Genomic DNA, 26220 nt, shown 5'->3' on the forward strand with positions numbered 1-26220 from the left:
ATCACTCGTGCAGCTTCTCTTCCGCATTTGCATCTATGCCTCCAGATATATCAGTATTCGTTCCATCAACGCTTTCAGTTCGTCATTCGTGCATTCATGTATATTCCTCTTACAGAATCCTGTGTGAGTTTTTTTTATTTTTATCAAGAGAATGTTCACAAACGACCACTAGATATCCTCCAGTTTCATTAATTCCAGGCACTTCGTATGCACAACTTAATCTTTCCTGGAACTTAATGCAGTCTCTCTCTCTCTCTCTCTCTCTCTCTCTCTCTCTCTCTCTCTCTCTCTCTCTCTCTCTCTCTCTCTCTCTCTCTCTCTCTCTCTCTCTCTCTCTCTCTCCCTCCCTAAAGTTTCCAAACCATTACCTTACCAATTCCCGCAAACTTTGCAGTCCCCACTTTTGTCCCTCCAAGGGTCCCAGGGCGAGACAATACGCGTTATTCACTTCTGCCTATTTCTGCCCTCAATTTCATTAACCTAGAGTTCGCCTCCTTTACCATTTCACTCTTCTTTTTCTTCATGATAACAACTATACACTTTCAGTTCATTTTTACTGAGTTCCTTTTGGTTACTGAACTTTCCTTCCTTTAGCTTATCAGTTAAGCATAAAAAATAAATAAATAATATATATATATATATATATATATATATATATATATATATATATATATATATATATATATATATATATATATATATATATATATATATATATATAATTTCCAAGCCACTCTCACCTGTGCACAATATTCTTAGTTTTACTTTCCTTCTCATCACATATACAAGAAAACATTAAGTAAATCATGAAAAAAAAAAACGCTGCAAGAAAAATTTACAGCTTCTTGCTTCTGTCACGTTTAGTCGCTTTCCAGGACCAGAAAAGAACACGAAGATTTATTATTATAAATCCTCATGTCTCGTGTGAACCAGCGCGAGTCTCGTGGTGGCATATTTGTAGTTATGTGACAGCACGAGACAAATATTTTTTTTATCTTGAAGGTAAGTATAAACATTTCGCGAAGCAAGAACATTTTCCATTACAACAGAAAAGAAGAAAAAAAAGGGGGAGTCTGGCGTAAGCTTCTTGAAGTGGAAGAAGAGCCAAGTGGTCATTTTTACATTTCTTTAAGGTTACCAAGTTCGCAGCATACTTTGATACACCTATTTCTTTGATCAAACTGAATAAACACACACTACACTTTTATATCCTCGCTAATAAATAAATATATAAATAAATAAATAAAATAAATAAACAGGAAGCTGCTTCCCCACACAAGATCTCCTGAGCATGTAGTGTCTGTTAGAGAAGACATGACAAACCATGCCTTGGAAAAAGTCTGTGCTTGGGTAAATTCCAGGAAGTGCCAGAATCCTTTGCAGCGTTCGTTGCCTAAGGGAACAGACAACCCTTAGAGACGGCAAGTGGAACAGGTAGTGGCCTCTGGGAAAGGAAGGGTCGTCGGAAACGCATGGTGTCTTTCCCTTCTATTAAGAAAGTTGTCTTTGGGAAGAAAAAGCGCCCCAAGAAACAGATAGAAATTCCTTAGGTGTATGTCACCCTAAAGAAATGGGTGACGTCATCTGGAAAGAGAGAGAGAGAGAGAGAGAGAGAGAGAGAGAGAGAGAGAGAGAGAGAGAGAGAGAGAGAGAGAGAGAGAGAGAGAGAGAGAGAGAGAGAGAGAGAGAGAGAGAGAGAGAGACTCCTTAAAAACAGATGAGAGCACCAGTAATACAGAATGCTTGTTGAGGTGATGCCTTCAAGATCGTTCTGATTTCAAGAAGAACATGATCTTCTGATATACAGCACAGTAGCACGCTCCAGATAGGTGCCAGTATTCGATACCCTTGGGGACGGGTGATACCCTCTGAATGCTGGGAACGCAAACCCTGGGAAACGTGGGAGGAGGCGAGGGCGAGGGCGAAGGAGAAACTCGTGTACCTAGAAAACGTGCGTCGCCTTCAAGACGGGGCTGGCACCACACGGGATGCAGGTGAAGTTTTAAGAAATGGGATCCAAGTAACAACTACGAGTCCATAACCCTCTTATGTACGGTATCAAGGAACAGGAAACACTGCACACCTAGAGAGATGCATTGCTGGGAGAGACGGGAAGTTAGAGGCAAACTCTTTTTCCTAATCATATCAAAAGTACTTCACAATGAAGAGAAATATTACAAATTATTTTTCAGCAACACGGAAAAAAAAGGAGAGAATAAAAGGAAAAAGCAACGGGAAAGACGAAGGGCTCTGTAATGCTCGGTAATCTTTTACAGTTAGGGATTACATTTATTCTGATACCAATCTCATCCGAGCTAATCGATGGTAAACTGCACCTCAGGGAATACATCTTCCATCGCACAGCTTTCCTTGATTACTCTCCACATAAATCCGACCAAACTTCTCCAAAATAAAGTTATTCTCATATTCACAAATCACTTCATCCGTTTATCAATCAGAACTGAATCAAAAAACAGTAAAACAAAACGAGATAATTTCCCCCATAACTTCGCGTATCTGAGAGCGAAGGGGATGCGATGAGTGAAGAGGGAGAGAGAGAGAGAGAGAGAGAGAGAGAGAGAGAGAGAGAGAGAGAGAGAGAGAGAGAGAGAGAGAGAGAGAGAGAGAGAGAGAGAGAGAGAGAGAGAGAGAAAGGTAGACTAAATGATGAGGGAAAGGACAGCGAGTAGTGTAATCTTAAAGGTGGGGTATTAGGCCAGGTGAGGTGATAATGTGGGCTCATCTTTACTATGAGACGGTGAGAGGCACACAGTGTAACAAATAGATGACTTGAAGGGTTGGTGCGGACAGCGATTTCTTTTCTACTCTGATCCTCCGACAGTGACTCCCATTTCTGGCCAGCAATCATCACCGCCCCCCCCCCCTATCCCCCCCCACACACTGATGAATGACGCTTTTCCCTTCACCTTTATTTACTCTCCCCAGGCCTGATATGAATGGCATGTTCAACTTCAACTTTTAGAATGTTTACAATATAAAAATAACAATGAACAAAACATTCAGGCAGTATGAGGTCCTTGCTCTCTCTCTCTCTCTCTCTCTCTCTCTCTCTCTCTCTCTCTCTCTCTCTCTCTCTCTCTCTCTCTCTCTCTCTCTCATGCCGTGCTGGGTCAACAGGTTTATAATATTACCAACGTCAAACACTAGTTAAAAAGAAAAATGAACCAGAGGTGTCGAAACAATAACGCATACTGAATTTCCTTATTTTCACTCGGGATTAATACATATAATAAAACAAGTTCTCTGATGGATTAACCCTAACAGAAAGAATAAGAGAAAATACAAACGCCACTCTTGTACCTGCAGTAATAGTTTATGAAGCACGATAGGTGGGAGGGAAAAATAAAAGCGGATGTGGGAATTCTCATGTTAAAAAAAAATCAACAGCAGGGGTAAACTGGCCAAAAAAAAAAACAGTAGTCTTTCTTTGAGGTGATGGTCAGCTATTACAATCTCGCACTTGAAAGCAATGGCGTGGAGGCGTGGAGTGCAGAAAGGCTGAGCGTTTCATGGAATTAACAAAAAGCATAGAGAGTAAACAACAAATCTGAAATGTGTGAGTGATGTTTATGTAATATTTGTTTGATATAATCTATCGAATAAGAGTTGGATGCTAAGTGCGCGCACACACACACACACACACACACACGTACGTTTACCCAACCCACGTAATCCTCCTTCACCACGATTCATTTCAGGCAATATAAATCAAGATGAATTATAAATTTCCTGAACCTTTACTTTATAAGAGTTTCTTTATCCACTCCGACTCAGGTTCGCAGGGAATCAAGGCTTTATTACTACTACTACCATTATTTGTTTCTTTTTGTTATCATTTCTTTCCAATTTGATCCCCCGTCTATTTCCGGAACCATAATTTTTGTTACTAGTTATTTCATCGCTTCGAATCTGAACACTCCCCCCGAAAAAATAATAAATAAATAGAACGCTCTTTTCCCTTCACGTTTTAATTATTATCCAGAAACATTCACGTACTTTTCAATTGTATTTTCTGTTGTATATTATATTTATATCTCTGTTGCTCTCACTATTTTTTTTACAATTTATCTACGATATCTACGCTGGCATGATTACGGTTGATCTCATGTGTAGTAGTCCTGCCATTTCTTCTTATTCCCTATACTAATCTGTTGTTACCACTGAAGGTCTGTTACTGCTTCCTTTCTGACCTCTTCCTCCTCCTCCTCCTCCCCCTTTTCTTCCCTCTTCTATTCGTCCTCTTCCTCCTCCTCTGCTCCCTGTAGAGTTAAAATTCCTTCTTCCGCCATCCAGTCTTCATTTCCTAGATCCATTTTCCTCATCCCGGTTTTCATTTTTACAGCAATGCTCTTCTTTCCTACTGGTAATCTGTCACCTTTATTTCGACGAATATCTTGACTACTACTATGTCCTTCTCAGTCATCAACGAATCGAGTTTGATGAATGTCTCCGTCATCACAGATACTTCATGTTGCTTGTATTTCTTCTATACTGAACGGTGTCATCTTTTTTTTTTCTAAACTGTCTGACTTTCTCTTTTTTTCTCTATACTGTATGGCATTTAACTTCTATACTGTCTGGCTTTATCTCTTCATCTATTTCTTCTATATTGTTTGTTTAATCTCTCTATCATATTTCAATAATTTAGTTTCCTCTTAACGAGATATCTGCTCTGATCTCTTTACTTCTTTATCTCTTTATCCAGGGCCATTAATTTTCATCCTTTATTTATGACTGATCTCTTTCACAATCTTCCTTACGTCTTGTATCATCTTGGCCGTAATTAATTAATCATCTATGTAAAAAAAAAAAAAGGATAAGCAGTTTTTTTACAACGCAATCTTTTAATCATCCTCCTCTTTTCCCTCCACGTTTCTCGTTACCTCGCATGGCATGTTATTAAACACGAGCGTCCTCCCTTGTCTTATGTTATCCCGCACTAATTTGTCTTATAGGGTAATGTTTACTATTTTATTTCCACTTAATTCATCATTCACGTTAGTGCACTGTACTGCTTCCTCGCTCTGTAAATCTAAATACCTGTTAAATCATCTATATAGTTTATAGCTAAGATATCATTATGATTATTTTAGATCTGATAGTTTTCTTGTTGCTTAATTATACTTCCTCTTCACTCACGTTACTGCACTCTATTACTTCCTCGCTTTTAAGTCTAGATGTGTTAAAGTATCCATATAATTTTTGACTGAAGTACCATTATATTTCAGATCTGACTAATTTTTCTTGCTTTGGTTTTAATGGTAATGCTCTCAAGTATCTGAGTAATACTTTGTTATGTGGTGTCGTGGCTGCTTTAGTCATATTAGATGAAGGATTAAACTTCAACAGTTAGAAACGAAGTTGGTTGCGGAGGAAAGTGTACAAGTTACAAAGTGTGACCTGAAGGAGAGTGAAGAACGGAATGACTAACGTAATACAATGAGCTGACATCTCAAAAAATAGTTGACATTATGGGCAGTGGACAATGAGAGAGTGACCTTAATGGGAAAAAGGCCACCATTCTATAATTAATCGGGTTAGGCGCGTGTTCCAGACAGGTGGGGTTAAAATTTCTTCCCATCCATGATCTCGATGGGTCAAACTGCACCATGACGAGACGCGAAGGTTTGATGGAGTGGTGTTTGCTGTTGAGTTTCGAGCTCCAAACAGATTGGCCTGTTTACGGAGAAGATGAGTGCTAATGGGATCAAGTAATCTGAGACCTGAATGGGTAGAGAAGGTCACGTGGGGTAAAGAGCAATAAAACGTGCGAGTGAGTTACCGGTCAAATCTAGGCATGCCTCCACGCCTGGGAACCCAATAGAACGTTATAGATTTTTTTTTTTTCCCGCACCGACAAACAAAATAGCATCTCCTGAATTTGGGTGACAAAGAGATTTGAGTAAGAGCACTTGGGGGAGTCTGAGAAGATTACGTAAAAGAAGAAATAAAGCCGTGTACCTTTCAGATCAAAAATGATCGCCAAAAGTTCGGCTGGTGACATATTTGCACAATGCGAAGTTGCTTTTGAATTTGGTTTCGAAACAGTATCACAAATCCTATATGACAAGGAAACTTTGAATCGTTAGTGTAGGCGTGTGTAGTATATATAAGAGTGACATGCGACATGTTCAAGAAAAAATTACCGAAGGGCTGCTGAGGGGAGGGCAAATTTGGAGTAAGAGAGAAGAGCGAGAGACGCAGTAGAAGTTAGCGTGGAAATATTGGATGAAAGGGATGAAAATGTGAGAATAAAGACAGAAAAGAGAAGGAACTGTTTGTGGAAAAGGGAGCAAGAAATGTGGGCGACAGCTGAAAAAAAAAAAAAATGTGGGAGATTGAGCAACTTTTGACATGGAAATTTGAGAAGTGGTGAAATTTCTTAATCTTTATATATATATATATATATATATATATATATATATATATATATATATATATATATATATATATATATATATATATATATATATATATATATATATATATATATATATATATATATATATATATATATATATATATATTGTATGACGTCTGTAATCCTCTACGTGCATAATTTGAAAAATCATCGGCTATTTTCTTTTTTTTTTTCTTGTATATAACAAGACTTGAGGTACACTGGAAATTTTAAGTCACGTGATTCAATCATTTTCTTTTTTACCTTTTAACTTTACTAGAATTTCTCTACTTGAATAAATTTTTAATATCCAGAAAGTTTCAACATACTCTCCACTTTTCCATTGTGTCCAGTCTTCTCTAAATGTCAAAAAGAAACCAAGAGTATGATGTATTTATTTTCTTAAACCACAAATGTTTTTTTTTTCTTTTTTTATCTCATCAGTTCGTTTGATCATTCATGTTAACTCTCAGATCTTGAGTTTCCGTTGTTCTTTTTTCATAAATTTTCTTTAATATCTGCAGCTTCCTTCATGCTGCTATTCACCTCAACAATACTTGCACATATTTCTCTTTAAATCCTGGTTTCATTTCCTTTGTAAAATATATCAAAATTCTCAGGTCTGCGCTTTACCATTTATCACATGTCTAGAAGTAACTAAAATTCTTTTCTTTCGTTCTGAAGTTCTAAATAACTATGGTCTGTTACAATTTTTTTATTTATCTTCATTTACATTCAATTTATTTATACAAGTTAATTTACTCTGTGATCCAACATTTACATACCTTACCTCGACACAACTCTTTTGTCGTTTCTTAATGCAAGTCGGCCGGTGGTTACTTTGTCACTATTAATTTCTCTTGTAAATCTCATTCATTAGAATTCCCCAGAACCATCAGTTACTTTCTTTTGACAGCATTATACTTTATATTCAACTCTATAATGTAATATTAATCCTCATTTGTATATTTATATTATTTGCTGACACACATCAGTGACATTCTTGTTTATAAAGCGGTATTATTCCTTCTTCAGGATCAAGTATATCGGGGATCACATTTATTCCTTTTAATCTTATGTAATTTCTCCACCCCCACCCCTTAAAGTTTCTATTTCCACTAATCTTTCACTAACAAGAGGATAACCTAAATATGGCTCAATTTATCTTCCCCAGATTTCCTCAGGCACTCTTAAATTGATCAGGCCGCAAGGATGCATATATGGCTTGGCAGCGAGCCGCCTCACTGAAATAGGAACTAGTAGGGAGATTTCTTGGTAATGTATTTACTTGCTGGAGGTAACTAATCTTTACCTAAAGAATTTGCACCACTAGGGTGTCGCCACCTACACGTTCTCAGCGTTAACTGCACTTCATGCATCACTTTGGCGTGAGCGGGCAAGACGTACGAGGCGGGGGTGGCTGAGCGGTTGTGGGAACGACGTGATGATAAAATTCTTATTCAATTCCTGCTGATGTCGCTCATTTTCGCATATTACACAGCAGTTTTTACATCATCCTCGTATTATCTATCGATCCAAATTCTATTTCCTTTATGTCATCACCTTTGCATTTTTCCTTTCGTGGGAAAAGGTGCGCCATTCCGTACGATTGCTGCTCCAAGATAGATACTCAACAATTTTACATGTTACTAGGCTTCCCCAATATGACTCAAGGTAAAAGGCAAAATATTCAGGCTAAACAGTTTTCGAAATACAGTAAAAGCACAGGTCCTAACATGTCTCTGAACGCAATATTCACAGCAGTACATTACGCTGATGAGTAGTCAGTTTCTTTATCGTCTGAGGCTAACTTCTTCATATTCAGTCTGTCTCCAGCATCACAATCCTTGCCTACTGTGCCTGAGTATTTTGTACTGATTTTCATTCCCCGTGGGAGGAAAAGTTTTGTTCTGAATATATTAAGCACTTTCCCCCGAAACAAACGGATCTCCGGGGCAGTTTTCCACTTCCCTTGTGCATCGTATACTGCCACTAAAAGGGACATATGTAAAGGATTGTGGATTTACTTGGAACTTGTACGAGTATTTCCCACATCAACAAAACGAGGTACTATATATTTTCTTGCTAGTCTTCTTTTCTTGGATACCATTTCGTGTGGGCGAGAATAAACAGCTTGTATCAAAATTATGACAGCAGCAAATTACATCGGTGGCGACAAAATGTTGAATGTAGGTACTCAGAATTTGTGGGCAGTTATATTAAATGAAAAGATCCAACTTCAGCTACTAATATTACCACTACCTCTACCACCAATATCACCACCACTCTACTGCTACTACTACTACTACTACTAATAATAATAATAATAATAATAATAATAATAACAAATAATACTGCCACTACTACTATTACTACTACTGCCACTACTACTACTACTACTACTACTACTACTAAAATACACAATTAAAACACACAAAACTTTCTCCACAACAATTTTCCAGCGCATTGCATACACAGAATCACCAAACGGCTCTCCACACACAAAAAAAATATAGAGAATATTGTGCCAGTACGATACTGTACAGTCATGTATATAAATCGTTTAACATAAAGTACCCCGCGTGTGTTCAGCATTTTTCCTTACTGTTAAGTCCTCCGGTCTGCTAAGGATTTATCAATTACCAGGCTTTGTGAAGAGACTGTCAGAGAACCAGAAAACTTTAGATTGAGGGAAAAAGCAGAAGGGAATGCGATGTTACTCTACTTTTCTCCATGATTATACTTTTTTTTTAAGAGATCTGGCTAAAGGCTATATAAAAAAAAAAAAAAAGAAGTGCCAGTCCCTAAAGAATAAAACCAGAAGGAAAATCCAAACTGGAGACAGGTCTTGAAATCTTCATGAAAGAGTAAGTCGTAGGCAGGAGGAATACAGAAGCGGGCAGGGAGTTCCTTCATGCCACGGGATGACACCAGATTTCCAGTACAAGAGGAGGTATGTCTGAGGACGCTGTAGTTGAACTAATAAGGTAACATCGCAGCCCCGCATAAGACTCCTACTATTGTCAGTGTCAGTGTCAATCTTGATACGTTAAGAGATGACATTCAGTGTTCACTCAATCCACCTGCCACGGGGCGTATTTACACCATATATATATTTAGCAGTAAATTCCCATATCTATTATCAGAATTTCGTATGAAGTTGAGAGAGAGAGAGAGAGAGAGAGAGAGAGAGAGAGAGAGAGAGAGAGAGAGAGAGAGAGAGAGAGAGAGAGAGAGAGAGAGAGAGAGAGAGAGAGAGAGAGAGAGAGACCAGACAAAAACAAAGAGCCAGGATTAAGAGCAAGACAAAGACAAGAAACAGAGACGGATACAAAAACACACACAAGGAGATTAAATGAAAACAAAACAAAACACTGAAGGATTTAAAGTCCACATAAATCCCGTGAACCAAACAAGAGAAATTTAAACAAGAACAACCCTTATCTCTATATTCTGGAAGGGTGCTGAAGGTTCTGATCAGCGTTTGGGAATTAGTGTGTCCGTTGCAGCCACCCACGTGCTATAAACAATGACCAAAACTAATATAATGCCAAATGAATGTGAATACCTTCTGGAGCACTGACTACCAATGGCTAACAGCATCGTATATATCACTAAATAACAGCAATACTCATTCTCTCTCGACTGACGCAGGTGAGCATACAGTCATTTATATATTATGGATAAGTGAGTGTATAAAACATCATGGATTTATTTTAAGACAGTAGGGTTGGTATGAAGGTCTGCATGTTTATTTCGTGTTCCCTGGCTTGAAGCGCTGGCTGACTTTGCTAACTGTTCTGTATCTTGTTCTCGAAAGCCTCCTTCTTTCCTTGACCTTGGACGGATGCGCTCACACACACACACACACACACACACACACACACACACACACACACACACAAGAAAAATTGCTTCTCAGTTGTGGAAACTGGTATAAATGGAGGAAACCACCGAGTGAAATGTGCTGCTGAGGAAGAAAAAAATGAACACGAGAAAAGGAGGAGGAGGAGGAGGAGGAGGAGGAGGATTACTGAAATACGCACACAGTGAGAGGGAAGGTATAAGATCAGGCGATATTCACACGACTGCCTGGGATAAGGAGAGAGAGAGAGAGAGAGAGAGAGAGAGAGAGAGAGAGAGAGAGAGAGAGAGAGAGAGAGAGAGAGAGAGAGAGAGCAAAATATAGTTCCCTTGTCACCTGCGCAGCTGTGCCCGTCACTCTTCCACACTCGTTCTCTCTCCATTTACCTCCATATCATCTGATGGTTTCATTTTTTCGCTTTCTTTCTTTCTACCGGGAGAGTCGAAGTGGAGCGATACAATCAGATTCCCTCAGAGGCCGCAGGATTACTCTGGGTTGCTGGGTGAGGCGCGGCGGCGGAGGGAATCCAGGACTTAACTTCACAACTTCGCAAGACCACAATTTCACGGGTTGGTTATCAATTGTGATCTCTCGCCTGCTCAACCATGCCATCCCTCCAGCGTGTGTACAAACTATTAGAGCACCGTGGAAGGGATATCGATGTTTGTGACCTTAAGAATCGTTGGCCATTCGTTGGTAATTCGACAGCAAACAACAATCGACGGAAAATTACTGAACACGTAAGACAAAAATCATTCATTATTTTTTCCTTAGGATGGCTGTCGGTAAAATAAAAATTCAGTGCAGGAAATAATTGCCTTAATTAGAATAAAACTACGTCCTGAATTCCGTTTTCTTTCTTATTTCTCAATCAAATCGCAGAGTTTGACGTTTTTTTCGTTAACGTGTTTTAGGGATTTAATCTTCTCTTTTATTAACACTTTTGACGTTGTTTGACGTTGCTATTTTTATTAATACATTTCATGTGGAGTCCGCTCGCCGCGTTCTCTGGCCTTGAAATCTAGAGGACGCCTGGCTGCCCCGCGTTTAGCGCACCCCAGCCGAGAAAACTGCGACGGGATAGTTACTACGGCGGCTGTGGCGGCGTGAAGCAGCGTGGAGTGACGGGAAGGCAGTGGTGCTGAGGGAAAGAGTATATCCTTATCCTCTCTTACTGTCTGCGGCTGTCAGTCTGTCAGTCTATCTCTCACGCTTTAACTCTTTTACGATACGTCAGTCTGCATTGCTCTCTCTCTCTCTCTCTCTCTCTCTCTCTCTCTCTCTCTCTCTCTCTCTCTCTCTCTCTCTCTCTCTCTCTCTCTCTCTCTCTCTCGTCTTATCCAGCACTGTCAGTTCCCTGTCACCTGAGCTGTATCTCCTCCGCTCCTCTTCTTGTCTTGGTTACTCAGCCCACTCAAGGCATCACCAATTCACTCCTACGTGTTTGAACATGAACACAAGCGACATGCACGTTCAATGATACTAATTCCACGTGCCAGTTAAGTAACGTCTCCTTTGGGACTCTTAATGCACTTTATAACTTTCCTTCGTATTTAATTGAAGACTGCTTTGTGGAATTACCATTAAAGACTTTTCTGTGTTGTTATTTTTACTTTTTTTTCCTTGTTCGCGCAATTTTTGATAGTTATTTCAAGGCAAAAAAAGCTTAATATTTCTGTAGACTGTTATTTTTACCTATATACGCAGTTAAAGTCTAATAAAAATAATAAAAAAAAACTAAGAAGGAACGAAACGCAGCCACAAGATGCTTAGTGTAGAGTTTTAACCATAAATAAGGACAGGATGACGTATTGAATATAGAAGAAAAGAGTAGCCATTACCTTGTTATACAAAACTGCGTAGAAAAGAAAAGGTTATTGCTAATGATAATTAGATAGTCGTCCACAAGAAAACAAAGCAGAAAATTACACAAAGGAACTAAGAAAACGATGTGCGAAGGCTTATCTCTCCAGACAGGGCAATATATCAGTGAAATTTATTAAAGGAAGAAAGAAATCGTGTGTGCCAAGACCATTCTCGATTGTAAAGAAGACAATAATGAGACGGAATTAAAATACAAAACATATCGAGCTCGAGTCAGACCTGAGAAAAAAATACAATTAAATAAGAACACACACACAGAGAGAAACACAGACACGATAAAAATTAACACTTTTCACCTATCACAAGCATCACTGAAATTAATATATCAATAAACGCTATAGACACTGAGACACCATCAATACACACGGCCCTCCTTCCTCCTCTCCTCTCAGTCGCTCCTTCAGCCTCACCACCAGACACTGAGACACCATCAATACACACGCCCTCCTTCCTCCTCTCCTCTCAGACGCTCCTTCAGCCTCACCAACTCACCTTACCTCACTCCCTCAAATTCCCATTAACATTTCACCCTACATAGATATAATCCAAACTAGCACTCGCAGGGGAGGCTGTGGACTGACTGCCGCGATTTGAATTACTCCTCAGGCCACAGCCCGCAGCGCGCTATTCATCCCTTCCGCCCAACTGCCACCCACAAAACTGGCCGTCCATTTCAGGTCTTGGTTACGACGTCTCCCCGGGCAACGCGTCACGACCCGAGGGCAAGACATACCTCCTCACATCACGAGGCTCACTACACATGCTCAACACACAAAATATACGTGTAGCATTCGTGGGAAAACTGTACTACTGCAGTGTTCTTTTATATTCTTAGGGTACCGTGGAAAATTCTTGTGTGGGGTGTCTCCCTCGTGGTGTGTTTTGAATATTAAGAGAAAATCTAATTAAGTTCACGCCCGCCAGTTGTTTGCACATAGTATGGAGGATATTGTGTGCCTGTCCTCTACTGCATACACGGCTGAAGGGAGGCACGGGTGGTATCGTGAGCATCCAGGAGCGTTTGTTAGAAGAGAGAGAGAGAGAGAGAGAGAGAGAGAGAGAGAGAGAGAGAGAGAGAGAGAGAGAGGAGAGAGAGAGAGAGAGAGAGAGAGAGAGAGAGAGAGAGAGGAGAGAGGTTAAGTAAGGTCAAATAAACAACTACATTCACATCAACGAGAAATCAGAAATATGAAATATGTTATGATTGATTTTAATGATTTAGTTCACGCGGTTTCGACACCACCAAAATAATAATAATAATAATAATAATAATAATAATAATAATAATAATAATAATAACATCAATAACTTCTCAACTTCTCAACTAATGCTCTAAGACATCTCGGTCACAGTACAAGAAGACCCAATGCATTAGTTCAGTGCCGGAAGTAAACAGCAGAGCAGCAAACACTCTCGACCTTGATGGTGAAGCATACTCCTACGGGACTACACCCTGGACCCGCCTGCTGCCACTCCATCAGGAAACCTCTTAGAAACCAGGTCAACCAGATTAATTCCCACCTCAGTTCAGATCTTTGCCAGCCATCAGTCATCCTCACGAACCCTAATTTTTCTTTTACGAACAGGTGGAAAAAAAAAAGAAATCAGTTTCGCCATTCTCAGAGCAGATTCAATTTGTTGCTCTCTCTCTCCTCTCTCTCTCTCTCTCTCTCTCTCTCTCTCCTCTCTCTCTCTCTCTCTCTCTCTCTCTCTCTCTCTCTCTCTCACAATTAAACAATTCTGAGAGGCAATAAAAGGCTTACCACCAGTTTAGAAAAAAATATATTGCGAAAAGAAACAAAAGAGGAAACACTTCCCACAATGAAAAAACAACAACGTAGTAACAATTTATATTAAAAAGAGTGTGTGTGTGAGAGAGAGAGAGAGAGAGAGAGAGAGAGAGAGAGAGAGAGACGAGAGAGAGAGAGAGAGAGAGAGAGTGAGGTTTCGTGGCATGAGCGCTCGGTGTATGCTGGTTTGCGCGTCTTCCTCTACATGCCTGCTGTGTGGATCAATCTCCGGACCGCCCTGAGCACAAGAGGAAGAAGCTGGGAGTGGAGGCAGCCTTGAGATACGAGCATCCATTCCAGACATCAGCAGCCTCCGAGCCTTAAACGTGTGTGGGTCATTTCGCCTCCTCCTAACTTATTCACACTGAACAGTTTCCTCTCCTGAGTATTTTCCTTTTCTCCTTCCTTCCTTCCTTCCTTCCTTCCTTCCTTGTATAATCCTTTGGCTGATACGGCCTCCCAACTTAATGGTAAAGAGTTTGTGTAAGTTTGGGTTATAATTTTTGAGCAATGACACTAGAAAAGGCAAAATTGTCTATGATACTCTAATAGAAACAGTATTTACAAATGCTCCACATGCGTCTTGCCTTCCTTCGTTGCCAGTCGGAAAGTAAACCCATAAATTTAACCTTTTATACTCAACGACAATGGTTCAGGTCAGTGTTTCTCTGCCTCAACAGTGCTACCATTATATCCAAGGGATAAAATGTCAGGGGGGAGCAAAGTTCTAGAGGAGAGGTAATCTGTCAAGGGGAAATGTCAAGGGAAGAAAAATGTCGAAAGGGGAATATGAACGTGCCTTGACCTAAAAAATGTCTGCAGCTGCTACAATGGGGAGAAAAAAGAAACTCGCTGTTGATTTGTTTTTTTTTTAATTTGAATTCAAGGTTCAACTTTCACAGATTGTTTTTCTTATTTACCAAGGAATACTTATATGCGCTTCGTCAGTGCGCTTTCTTATGAAAATTATGGTGAGAATAAACTTATGTGCTTTCTGGCCAATACTCTAAAATTTTGGCGTCTCATCTAGACTACTTTTTTTCTAAACAGGTCCTAGCGAATGTTACCTGTGTTTTCAAATGCGTTTCTTTTCATGATTCCAGAGTAAGCTTATCAAGAATTCTGTATCATCAATTATAAAAAAAAATATATATATATATCATAAAGACCTTTGAAAATACTACTAAAGAGTGAATAACGAGCCTTTTTTTTCTTGCCATTCCTCTTACTGGATGGGAAAAAAATCAGAAAACAAAAATCTATACTACTTCCATCTAACTATTTCTTCGCCCCTCCTTTCTTTTCTCTTTTTTCTTCCCTCACCCCCTTTTGACACGTCGCCTTGACCCACCTCCATACCTCACTCTCCCTCCCCAGCTTAGCCTATTCTTGACCCACCACCGCTCACTCCCCTCTATAGTCCTCTCGCACTCATCCCTTCAGCACACACGCCCACACACACTTCGCACCCCACCAGCTCTGAACCACTTCCAGTCTTCGAACCGACAGCACTTTCCCTTCATGCGTTCTATTTTTCACCTTCCTTTCTTATACGCAAAATCCCCGACGCTCCACTTTCTGCGGCAGAGTGGAGGAAGATGGGACGGACCTAAGCTGGAGGGAAGATTGAACATTGTCCTCCCTCATGTGTGAAGGTGAATATTGATTACCAGAACTTATTTCACTCTTGTTGTCTCTTCTTTCTTCCTCCCTCTCTACGGTTTGATTTGTATCTACACACACACACACACACACACACACACACACACACACACACACTCATTATCTAACACACACCGCTGGCCACTGCGTCACCATCCCGCCTCCTTCCTAGCCATCAATCAATAATATACATGCATACAAAGAGGCCAATGTCCTTCGTGCTTGGGATCTCACTGGACGTCCTTCCCACCAGACACTTGAAAGACAACTTGGAAAATTATCGAAGATGCATGAACCTGAGAATTTATGACGGCAGGCAGATGTAACATGAACCGAAAAAATATGGTGGAAATGAAACGTAATCGTGCCTCTCTCTCTCTCTCTCTCTCTCTCTCTCTCTCTCTCTCTCTCTCTCTCTCTCTCTCTCTCTCTCTCTCTCTCTCACCTTCCACGTATGACCCCTCCCTCCTTCCTCGTCCCCACACCATCCTTGGCTGCAGCGAGGCGAGGCCAGCATGCCCATTATCAAAAACCGATACCATGGTGAGCTCGTGCTGCTGCCTCGAGGTCACAAAGTCCAAAAATGCTGAGAATATCGGTTCCTGTGTTTTGTGGCGCGACGGGGTAACTGGCGTGGGTATAGGAAATGTTTTATAAGATTTTTTTTCTTAGAGGTTGTGACTTCTCCTTGTCTGGGAAGACGTCAGGCCACAGCGGGGGCAGCGGGGAAGGTGGTGGGAGGCGGAAAGAAGCTAAGCCCCCGGTGATGGAGCAAGGATCATGGAGGATGACGGGAAGCCAACTGTGCAAGTCCTTTAACACAATTTCTCAGCACGGAAAATTCTGAATTCAGCAGCTCTGGATACATTGCACCATATATTGCACTATATGGTAAATGACTTCATGAATACTCGAACAAATACGTATAAATACATGAATGAGAAAAGATTAATAATTCAAAAACTATTACTTGTATTCCTAAGTCTTTTATTAGCACCAGTCGATCAAGTGTCATTACGCAAATAGGAAAGACCGTGGTGGATGGAACCGAGGCCATTATTACATCTCGTGTCACGCGGAACAAGTGTGGGAGGCGGCACGTCTTTCAGGAGTCACTTCAAACCTAATAACTGTAACGTGTGTGTGTGTGTGTGTGTGTGTGTGTGTGTGTGTGTGTGTGTGTGTGTGTGTGTGTGTGTGTGTGTGTGTGTGTGTGTGTATGTGTGTGTGTGTTTGCATGTAAGTATTGGGAGCATAAAAGAAAAAAAATTCTACGTTTAATCTTTCACGTGTGCAGGTATAGCGCCACGCGGGCTAGAGAGGCGTACACTTAAACGTTTCCTTTTACGCTCTTGTGTTTTTCCTGCTGGCAATAAGAGACACTTGCTACAGGACGCCGGATCATCAACACAACGTTTCATAGAAAAATTCACATCAGTAAAAATTTAATATGAAAGAATGCGAATAATGAGGCTAAGGAATTATCTTTAATGACAAGTAAAAAAACAACTCATTCGTTCTGGGAATATGACGAGTATCATTTCCCATATCACTTACGAACAATGATTATAGAAAAACCTTGTTTACGAATATCCCAGGCGGGATATCCCAAAGGGGATGATAATGAAGCTGAGTTTTTAATGATGGACAGTCCATAGACTAAATTAATGAGGTCTTTACACAGTTTCAGATCGTTCATACTGATCACCTTGAATGTTTTGTTGAAAGCTTTGAGAAATGGGGCCCCTGATAGTGTTAGCTTTTACCTTGTAATCTTAGATACACTAGTTCCTGAAGCCAATAAATAAATTACATCTTTTTCTTCTTCCTTTAATGATGAAATGGTTCTTGGTCGTTTTAAAAACTTAAATGCAACGTAAAAGATACAATAACACACACACACACACACACACACACACACACACACACACACACACCTGAAGCGAAACAATATCGTCACGTAATATACAACATGAAACTCAATCCCAACCTAACAACAATACTCCCTGCCTGCCGTTGATACGCCACGCACAACATACACAGGATTCGGGACTACCTGACCAACACAACCAAAAGATCAGCATTGCCTCGGACCAACGTTAAGGGTTTTCAGCTTCTTGAGAGATGCAGGCAAAGAAGGGTTCATGAAGCGAAGTGAATACGAATGCAACCTTAGTTCATTAAAATGTTCTAGGCTCATTCAGTTATATGTTTCGGCTGATTCGAGCTATAGTATCGAATGGCTATATGAATCTAAACAATCAACAACTTAAAACAACACAGAATCAGCTAATGGTAATAATCGCTGGACGAGTCAAAATTATCCGAATCGGCTAAAGCTGAATGAGCGAAGGTTTGAATCTGTTGTGAATGAATACAATAAACTCGAATCATCCGGGAGCTAAAACTAGTACTAAATTTACCGACTCGTCTGCATATCACGCCTTTCATCATTAAAAATAGCCATATATAAGAGGAAATGAACTGGTATTCAATAGTAAATATTCTAGTATCGAACAGTCATCGTTCATAACATTCTATCTGATCCCTCACTCCCGGACACGGAACTGACGGAGAACCGATGCTCAGTCCACATTGTAATGGCTTTGATGTCAGGACATTTGGTCTCAATTCACATTCGCTCACCAGTTAATTAAATGTATAATGAGATGTGTGTGTGTGTGTGTGTGTGTGTGTGTGTGTGTGTGTGTGTGTGTGTGTGTGTTTGGGGGGGGAAGGGGATCAATGGTTGTAAGACATTTCGCACAGCCTGTTAAATTCTGATGCCTCTGAATTATTTTGACAATTTCACGAACTAACTCGACATGCAACCCTTACCGGACAACTATCTATGCATCAAACTACCAACGGAATCTCCTCGCACATACTGTCTAGTTGACCATTTAATAGACACCGTCCGGCAGCAATCGCTACACTCCCTCCCCCCAACCCCACAGCCACCTCGTCCCACACGTGTCATCATGACCGCCTCCACGTTATTTAATGCCCTACTCAGACGGGCACGTAGTTAGTACGTGTCCATTTTTTTTTTTTTTAGGAACGAAACAATATCTAATGATAAAAAAAAATGCCTAGTTGACTACTAATGGAAGCACCGGTAAACTACCACTGGTACCACCAATCTCAAATCTTCCGGGGTTGTGACAATATATATATATATATATATATATATATATATATATATATATATATATATATATATATATATATATATATATATATATATATTAGTCTCGGATGAATAAAGATCATCTATCGAAATCAGCACATAAAGGCAATGAGCTTATGAACAAAAGCCTCAGTACAGTGCGCTGTTAGACGGCCTCTGGTATGGAAGACGAAGTGATTCAGTACCTACGACCCTCATCAAGACACAGTATATATCTCCATTACAGCAACAGGTGGAAGGCCTTTCATTATCTTAGGTACTTCAAGAAATCAATTACTCTAAGTCCCTGGGGGTAAAACCCTACAGCTCCTGACGAGACTCCCGCGGCGGATGGGAGGAACACAAGAGAACACTCACCAGGCGAGCCAGCCACGCGTCCGTGATTCCCTTCCAGCCCCACTCCTAGAGAGCCACTGAGCGCGCCACTCCGGCCCACCTACACACTGCTGGGCTCCAACACTGTTGCCGGACCGCGAGGCTTTACGATGTTGCTCTGCTTGTCTTCCTCACCTTCAATAATTCCATATCCAAGTCAGTTTACGCATTGGTGTCCGGTATTAATTGACTCTCCCAATTTTCCTTTACAAATTGTGTCACGGCTTGCAGTTAAGTATATCCTCCGGTGGTAAAACTCCCTCACAAATTACTAGGAGCATGCGCATACTGCTTCACTGGACTTGCGTGGGATCCCAGTTCTATTGCCAGACTCTACTCCTCCAGCGAGCTGTTGACGAGTCGAACGTTGAGGTTGAAGTGTTCCAAAGATCATAGGAGGATTTACTTATCGGAAACATAGACAAGGTAGAAGAGTCCTCCAACAACTAGACAGGATGATGTGATTGACAATTCCATCCTTGACTGATGCGTGGAGAAGGGTACCTGAGTTAATTAAGTGCTGCCGAACCTGACGGACACTCCAGCTGGCACTGTCCTGACCTGTCATGGCTTACTGGTGTTCATGCCTCTGACCATCCCTCCACACGTTCAAATGGATATCACGCCCTACTGCTCCATCCAATCAGTTGCTTCTACCATACACATGACGAAAAGCTCAGCCTCCGTTATCAGTGAGCCTCCAGCAGCCACTCCCCAACACCAACACCTTCACACCATCCTATACGTCCTCCTATGAATATTAAGTTTTGAGAGAAAAAAAGAAGGAAAAGAAAAGAAAATCCCTCTTCCCTTTATCCTCGACACTCACGCCTACACATAAACTTTTTATCGCTTCTCGCTGCCACACGTAAACTTTTTTCTTCCTTTTTTTATTGTTATTGTAAGAACAAGCCACAATGTAGCAGTCCCTTGCGGCTCCGTCCGGGTCTGAGCGTCCTATGCCCACACAAGTTACCCACACTTGATGGAGGAGAGGGGTTCAAGGTGCACAGAAGCCCTGGAAACAAAACACAAGTCACAGCTGCCTCATTTGTACTCTGGAGAGAGAGAGAGAGAGAGAGAGAGAGAGAGAGAGAGAGAGAGCTATGGGGGGGCATCAAGATGCATCAACCTCAGTGGATGGAGGAGCCGCGGGGTTGAACAACAACACGCATGTCCTGCCCCCATCTGCGTCCTCCTCCTTCTGACTCCGGTCTTGTCTTTGGAGCTTTTACTGTGAATGAACATCGCTCGTATTTCTGGTTTTCCGCGGCGGGCGGTGATGGGTCGAAAAAAAAAATAAATAAATAAACAAATAAATAAATAAATAAATAAATAAATGATAAAGATGATCTAGGATATTAGAAAATAAAAAAGCATTCATGTAAAATCTGAAAACTAAGGTTTATTTCCCCCCCCCCCCCCGACACGCTACTCAACGCTTCTCAAAATACGTAAGTGTGCAGATATCACGTACAGGCAAGTATGAAGATAAATAAATAAATAAGGAATCCAGTTTTCGTGAATATCCTTGAACGTTTGTGCTAGAAATATCCACCTGGATTTTTCCCTCCACTTTTCTCGTTCCCCATGACATAAAATCAGCTATTTTCGTATTAAAGCGACTCATGATTATGTATACTGTATTTTTTGTTAATTTCTTAATGCACAGAGGAGAGAGAGAGAGAGAGAGAGAGAGAGAGAGAGAGAGAGAGAGAGAGAGAGAGAGAGAGTGTGTGCTAATCCCTCTGCACGTGTAGATATAGCACAATGCCAAGGCTCGAAGTGCAGATCGCCGGAAACGAATAACACGTTACGAGTTGCCAGCAGCACAACCACCCGGTCTAGTATCGCTCCCTTTGTCCGCGGCGCACCAATCCAACGCCATGAAGAGCAAAAAGAAGGTCAGACAAGGTTAAACATAGGACGAGCAGGTCGTGGGACTTCGTTATAATGTTGTAATAGAGTGGATACTGTAACCCGCCTCATTATATGTAATAAATATAAAATACATTGTCCATGCTAACCATGAGAAAAGATATATGTTATGTCATCATACACATGTAGTATTTTCTCTATCAGTTATTAAGTGAAGGTGTGATAATTCTTCTAGTATATAGGTGGGTAGTATGGCACTATCTGGCAACACCTCTTCCCTATCAGTAGATCGATGAAGCTGCGAGTGAGTGAGGCTGTTGGTCGCTAGGAAAGAGCCACGCTATGGTAGGCTTAAAACTGACAGAATTAGAGGGATTAGGTAAAGATTAGGTTAAAACATTTTATGATGATAACGTTTGAGGGTCCCTAGTTTGTCTTGAGAAGGTTTCCCGTCCTGTCACGCAAACGAAGGAATACAGTTCACCTCGTAATGACCTGAGAATGGCCCGGAGGTTGGGAGATGCAAATTAAGTTGATGAGCGCATAACGAAGTCTTGGAATTGGTTAAGAGAAGTTAAGTAGAGCCGAGAGGTGATGAAGAAACCGGGAAGCGTAAGATGGGCCTGTTTGTAAAGATGAATGTGAATACGATGAACTCGGAGAGAAAGCAGTTAAGAAAGGAAAGCAACACAAAATACTTGAACGGAACTCTACAACAATTTGGTGCCTCCGAGATGGAGAGACCCCCCCCCTTTCCGGTCTGTTCACTTTCGGAGGAAATTGGTGTCGGTCAGTGAGGAATTCGCTTCTCCTTAAGCCGGAATGGCCCTTGCAGGCGGCGGGAATTTATGACGTCATTCCCGGATTCCCACCGCATTTCATATATCGACCTTTCCAGCATTCACCTCGCTCGTAGAACAAAGCCGACGGTCAAACTTTTATTTTCGTCGCGCCTTGTGTGGTGGCGCCTCAGCACGGATGTAGTATTGGGAGCTGATTGACGTCAACAGGTGGTAGCGCGATGACGTGACATCTTTGCATTCCAATTACTTTCACAAGGTAACGTGGTATCCTACTTCTGAATTCCTAACGTAATACTGTACTCGTTTAATTGCAGAAAATAAATCTCGTGAGACATACTACTACTACTACTACTAAGTTCCGTTCGCTTCTTGGAAGAAAAGACTATATATGGGTGTCAAAGATTCTTTTAGAGTTCACAAGATGATGTATAAATGATATTACTTTTTAATCATATTTCACTTTAAAAATTAAAAAAATTAAAAACAACGCTTTGTTGATTTATATGAACTTTCTATTTCAATATTTTTGCTTCTACTTTTCTTGTTTTAAAATCCTATAATTTTGAAACAACTTTTTTTTTTTTTTAAGATCCGGAGCTTAGAAATAAATCTAAATTTTCAACCTCAGAGTATTTAGCCGACAAAACTGAAAGGTTCCTTACTTAAAGGAGACAATATGTGGATATCAGATTCTTTTCAATTAACAGGAATGATGTATATATAATATTTCACTATAAAATTTTAAGTTTGCTTTGTAATGCATAAGATTTCCTATTACTATAACTTGCTCGATTAGGACATTATCCTTGGGTTTCTTTCCTTAATTGATCTTCAAACTATTGTCTACTATGGCTTCTCTGTCTTTTCTTACAAGTGTGAGCTTTTTGTCACTCAAATTCATTACTTTTAATATGGATATATTCTAGTATACCTCCTTTCATTCTTCCTTTATACTTTTAAAGAAAATTCTACATTACCAGGCCTTTTTTTCGTACACACCCAAAATTTTCCCAACAATAGACCCATTACTGTACTTGCTGAACTGCACCACACATGTACATACACATAAACCAAGAATTACAAAGAAAAATCATGTGGAAATTCAATCAGTTTTTGCTTTACTAAAAAAAAAAAAAAAAAAAAAAAAAGCATTTAATATCCATTGTTTACTGCAGTTTTATAAAATCAACTATTCACACTATGCACTAGTGATGCAAAACAAAGAAGTGCTTGTTTTTAATAAAAAAAATATGGTTTTATTAAAAAAAATTTGAGGCCAAATCATTTCTCTTATGCTTCAATACAGCAACTATAGCAGTCCTAAGCCCTTCAAGCTTTTATATAATAGAATTAGAACCATTTAAACTACTGGAATACCAATGCTTACTAGTTACAAATTTTTTTTTACTTTGCTTACCATACTATTTAATTATACAGAGGGCATGCATGATGCACATAATGGTATATAGTTTTCCTAATCTAAGATATAAAAGGATAATGAAAAGAATGTACAATAGTGTATAGATTCACTGATGTAAATAATGTTACCTACTCTGTATGTTGGAGAGTTGGGGTATGATATGGTACTGGTGCCCTGCAACTGAACTGGTGTTAGACTAGAACTGTACAAGTTCTCACAAGCTGCCTGTTTGGCTGCCTGTCAGGCAGTCTGTTCTCCACAGTGAATCAGTGATCACCTGAGTCTTGTTGGAGAAGGATCAGTTATATCTGTGTGGAAATATGAGCTGTGTGTAGGAATCAGAATATAAGCTACATCAGCAGAACTTAAAATGCCAGGGAGAAGGAAGACAGCAGCTCTATTTAAAGATGTAGAGGGTGAAGGTTTTAAGACATCCAGGGTGAAATGTATATTTTGCAGTACTGTTCTCAGCAAGAATGGAATAAGAATGGTGAAACAATGAAAATTGTGTGAAATGTACAGATGATATCAAGAAGAAATACCTAAGCTCAGATAAACATGAGATAGCCACAGTACCTGGAAGCATGAGTTGTGAGACACAGCCTTGCTCAAGCATTGGTGTAGAGTCAGACTCAGATGATTCAGATTGTGCAAACCTATCAAGCACTTCTTTATCTGCTAAAACCTGATACAACCTGCAATGAAACAGTTTATTATCAAATTATTAAGGTAATATAAAAACAAGAATGAAATTTCAACATAGGTGATAGTGTGGCCATATAGTTATGGGCTTAAGGTGCTTAGTTATCCAGCCTGAAAGTCAGAGGTTTGATCTTCCCTACCTCCTCTAACATAATGTGAGGAACTTCTTGATTTTTTTTTTTGTAATACTTCAACCCTTTGTCAACATGCCTCAGTCATGTTATAAAGGGAACTATCAGTTTTTACTCCTTCCAGGACTGCCAAACTGTCTGACTGCAATATCTGACCCAAAAAAATAAAAAAAAACTTTTGGCATAGAAAATAGTATGGGACATATCGATCTCTACAGTGAAAGCAGAAAAAAACAATAAAAAATGAAATAAAACGTTTTTCTAAAGAACCTGAATAAAGATTTTTTTTTCTTTTTTTTGCATCACTACTGTATACTGAGCAAACAAAGCTTACATGCAAACTTTGGAGGAACCTGGTTGTAGTTAGGGGCAGATTGTCCCAAAGAAAAATGTGTCATACTGGTGTGTTTTCAAGAAATGTATCAACTATTCATAAAGTTTCTCTATTGGTCAATGTTAAATATAAAAAGTATGACATCAAGCTAAAATGGTAAATACAAAAGAATAAAGAGTTGTTGAACTGAAAACAAGGAAAAATTGCAAATATAATCAGCAAAATTCAAAGGAAACCACACAGGTCTCAACATTTTTTGAGTTGAGAACAATTTTTTAAAAATTACTGAATGCTGTAAAGACACATTTAGCACAAACAAAAACTAGGAACTATCATAGGAACTCACATGCCATAAGTTTCATGTCTTTTTAAAATACTGAAAAAAAAAAACATTACTTTTATTCTATTGATAGCCTATAAGTTGAATAAAGTAATATGGAATATGAGTAAAGTATTGACATTTAATCTTCATATAAAATGCCCAGCACATGGTCAACATATTACTGTTAAAAAGCTGAGGGTTGGCTTTGTCTATTTGCAAGCATTAAGAATTTGCTCTGTCTTATGCTAAAGTCCAGGAGCTGTGAAGCATTTCCTCAATAATCACATAATTTGAATTACATTTCTTCCACATTTCTATAATTTTATGCATAGCTTCAGTACTATTTTCTGAAAATTAAAGATGAGAGCTATGATACTGAAATTGGCCACTGAAAAAAATGAAAAATACCTAGTTCTTGAAGCAAAGCTGCACTATTGATATGTTGCTACCAGTTGTTCACTCTCTGCACTAAAAAGGATTCTAAACACATACCTAGTTTACCTACAAAGTACCTTTTATCTGTAAACAAACTTCAATGCTTAATTTCATGACTTCAAATTCTGAAATTCAGTTGAACTTGTCCCTTGTCATGTGCAAAAAATATATGCATGATCAACACCAAGACTTACTCAGCATAAAGAGCCTGATATGGTAGTCAATAAGTATCACCCATGATTCACACATTTAACATACATAATTGGCATTTCTATGTTAAGTCTTATACACATAATACAGCCAGCATTACCATATACATCAAGATTTTCTTTATACAGGCACTTTTTTCCTGTATGATTTAGAAATCAATGAAATTGCCTCAGATTATTCACAAGGTGCCCATGGAACAACATCGCTATGTGGTAAAGGATCACCTGTCATATACACAAATCACAAACCATTTGGCACCATGCATTCTAAAAAATTTGTACAATTCCTTGGAGCACTTCCATTTAAGCTCTTTTTATTTTTGACATCCTGCTCACTAAGTACACGTACATCACTCTGTGGTTGACATCCTACATATAGAGAAAACACAGGCAAATAGAATGCAAATCTCCATTTCCTTACATTCTACTGCTGGGTGAAGACATATCTTTTTAACATTTCAGCACAGCCATCCAACCATACAGGAAAAACTGTTCATACAAAGCTGGTCTAAAGTGGCAGGATAAGTTAGAGATATCAAGTACATCTCATGATTAAGAAATTTACTGCCCCATTAACTCCAACCTTCTTCCTCTTAACTCTAACTTCCTTATTAATACACCTATTAAACTAAACTGCTTTATTCTTTTCAATTCTTTTTGTAATACTTGTCCAGTATTCCTTATGTGAAAGAAATCTTAATATATATGGAAACTAAAGCTAAAAAGCACCAAATTTCTGTTTTCTATCTAGTGTATCTATCCATTAGCAAAAAATATGGCATCCATTCTGCTTCACATA

The 26220-nt window shown here is 39.6% G+C and overlaps 1 protein-coding gene across 4 annotated transcripts in view; it reads right to left on the reverse strand.

The window, feature by feature from the left end:
- Positions 1-26220, reverse strand: part of LOC135105949 (uncharacterized) — a 56062-nt gene that overhangs the window by 23014 nt on the left and 6828 nt on the right. For 2 of the 4 annotated variants that reach the window (XM_064014685.1, XM_064014683.1), the window contains exon 3: positions 23865-23983. Coding sequence is in view for 1 of the 4 variants with exons in the window: in XM_064014681.1 (XP_063870751.1) it covers positions 19323-19337 (15 nt within the window). In the remaining 3 variants the exon portion in view is untranslated. The other 2 variants (XM_064014681.1, XM_064014682.1) reach the window with 2 other exon arrangements.

The sequence above is a fragment of the Scylla paramamosain genome, chromosome 12 (assembly GCF_035594125.1).
Source record: "Scylla paramamosain isolate STU-SP2022 chromosome 12, ASM3559412v1, whole genome shotgun sequence".
In the NCBI taxonomy this organism is placed as follows: Eukaryota; Metazoa; Arthropoda; class Malacostraca; order Decapoda; family Portunidae; genus Scylla; species Scylla paramamosain.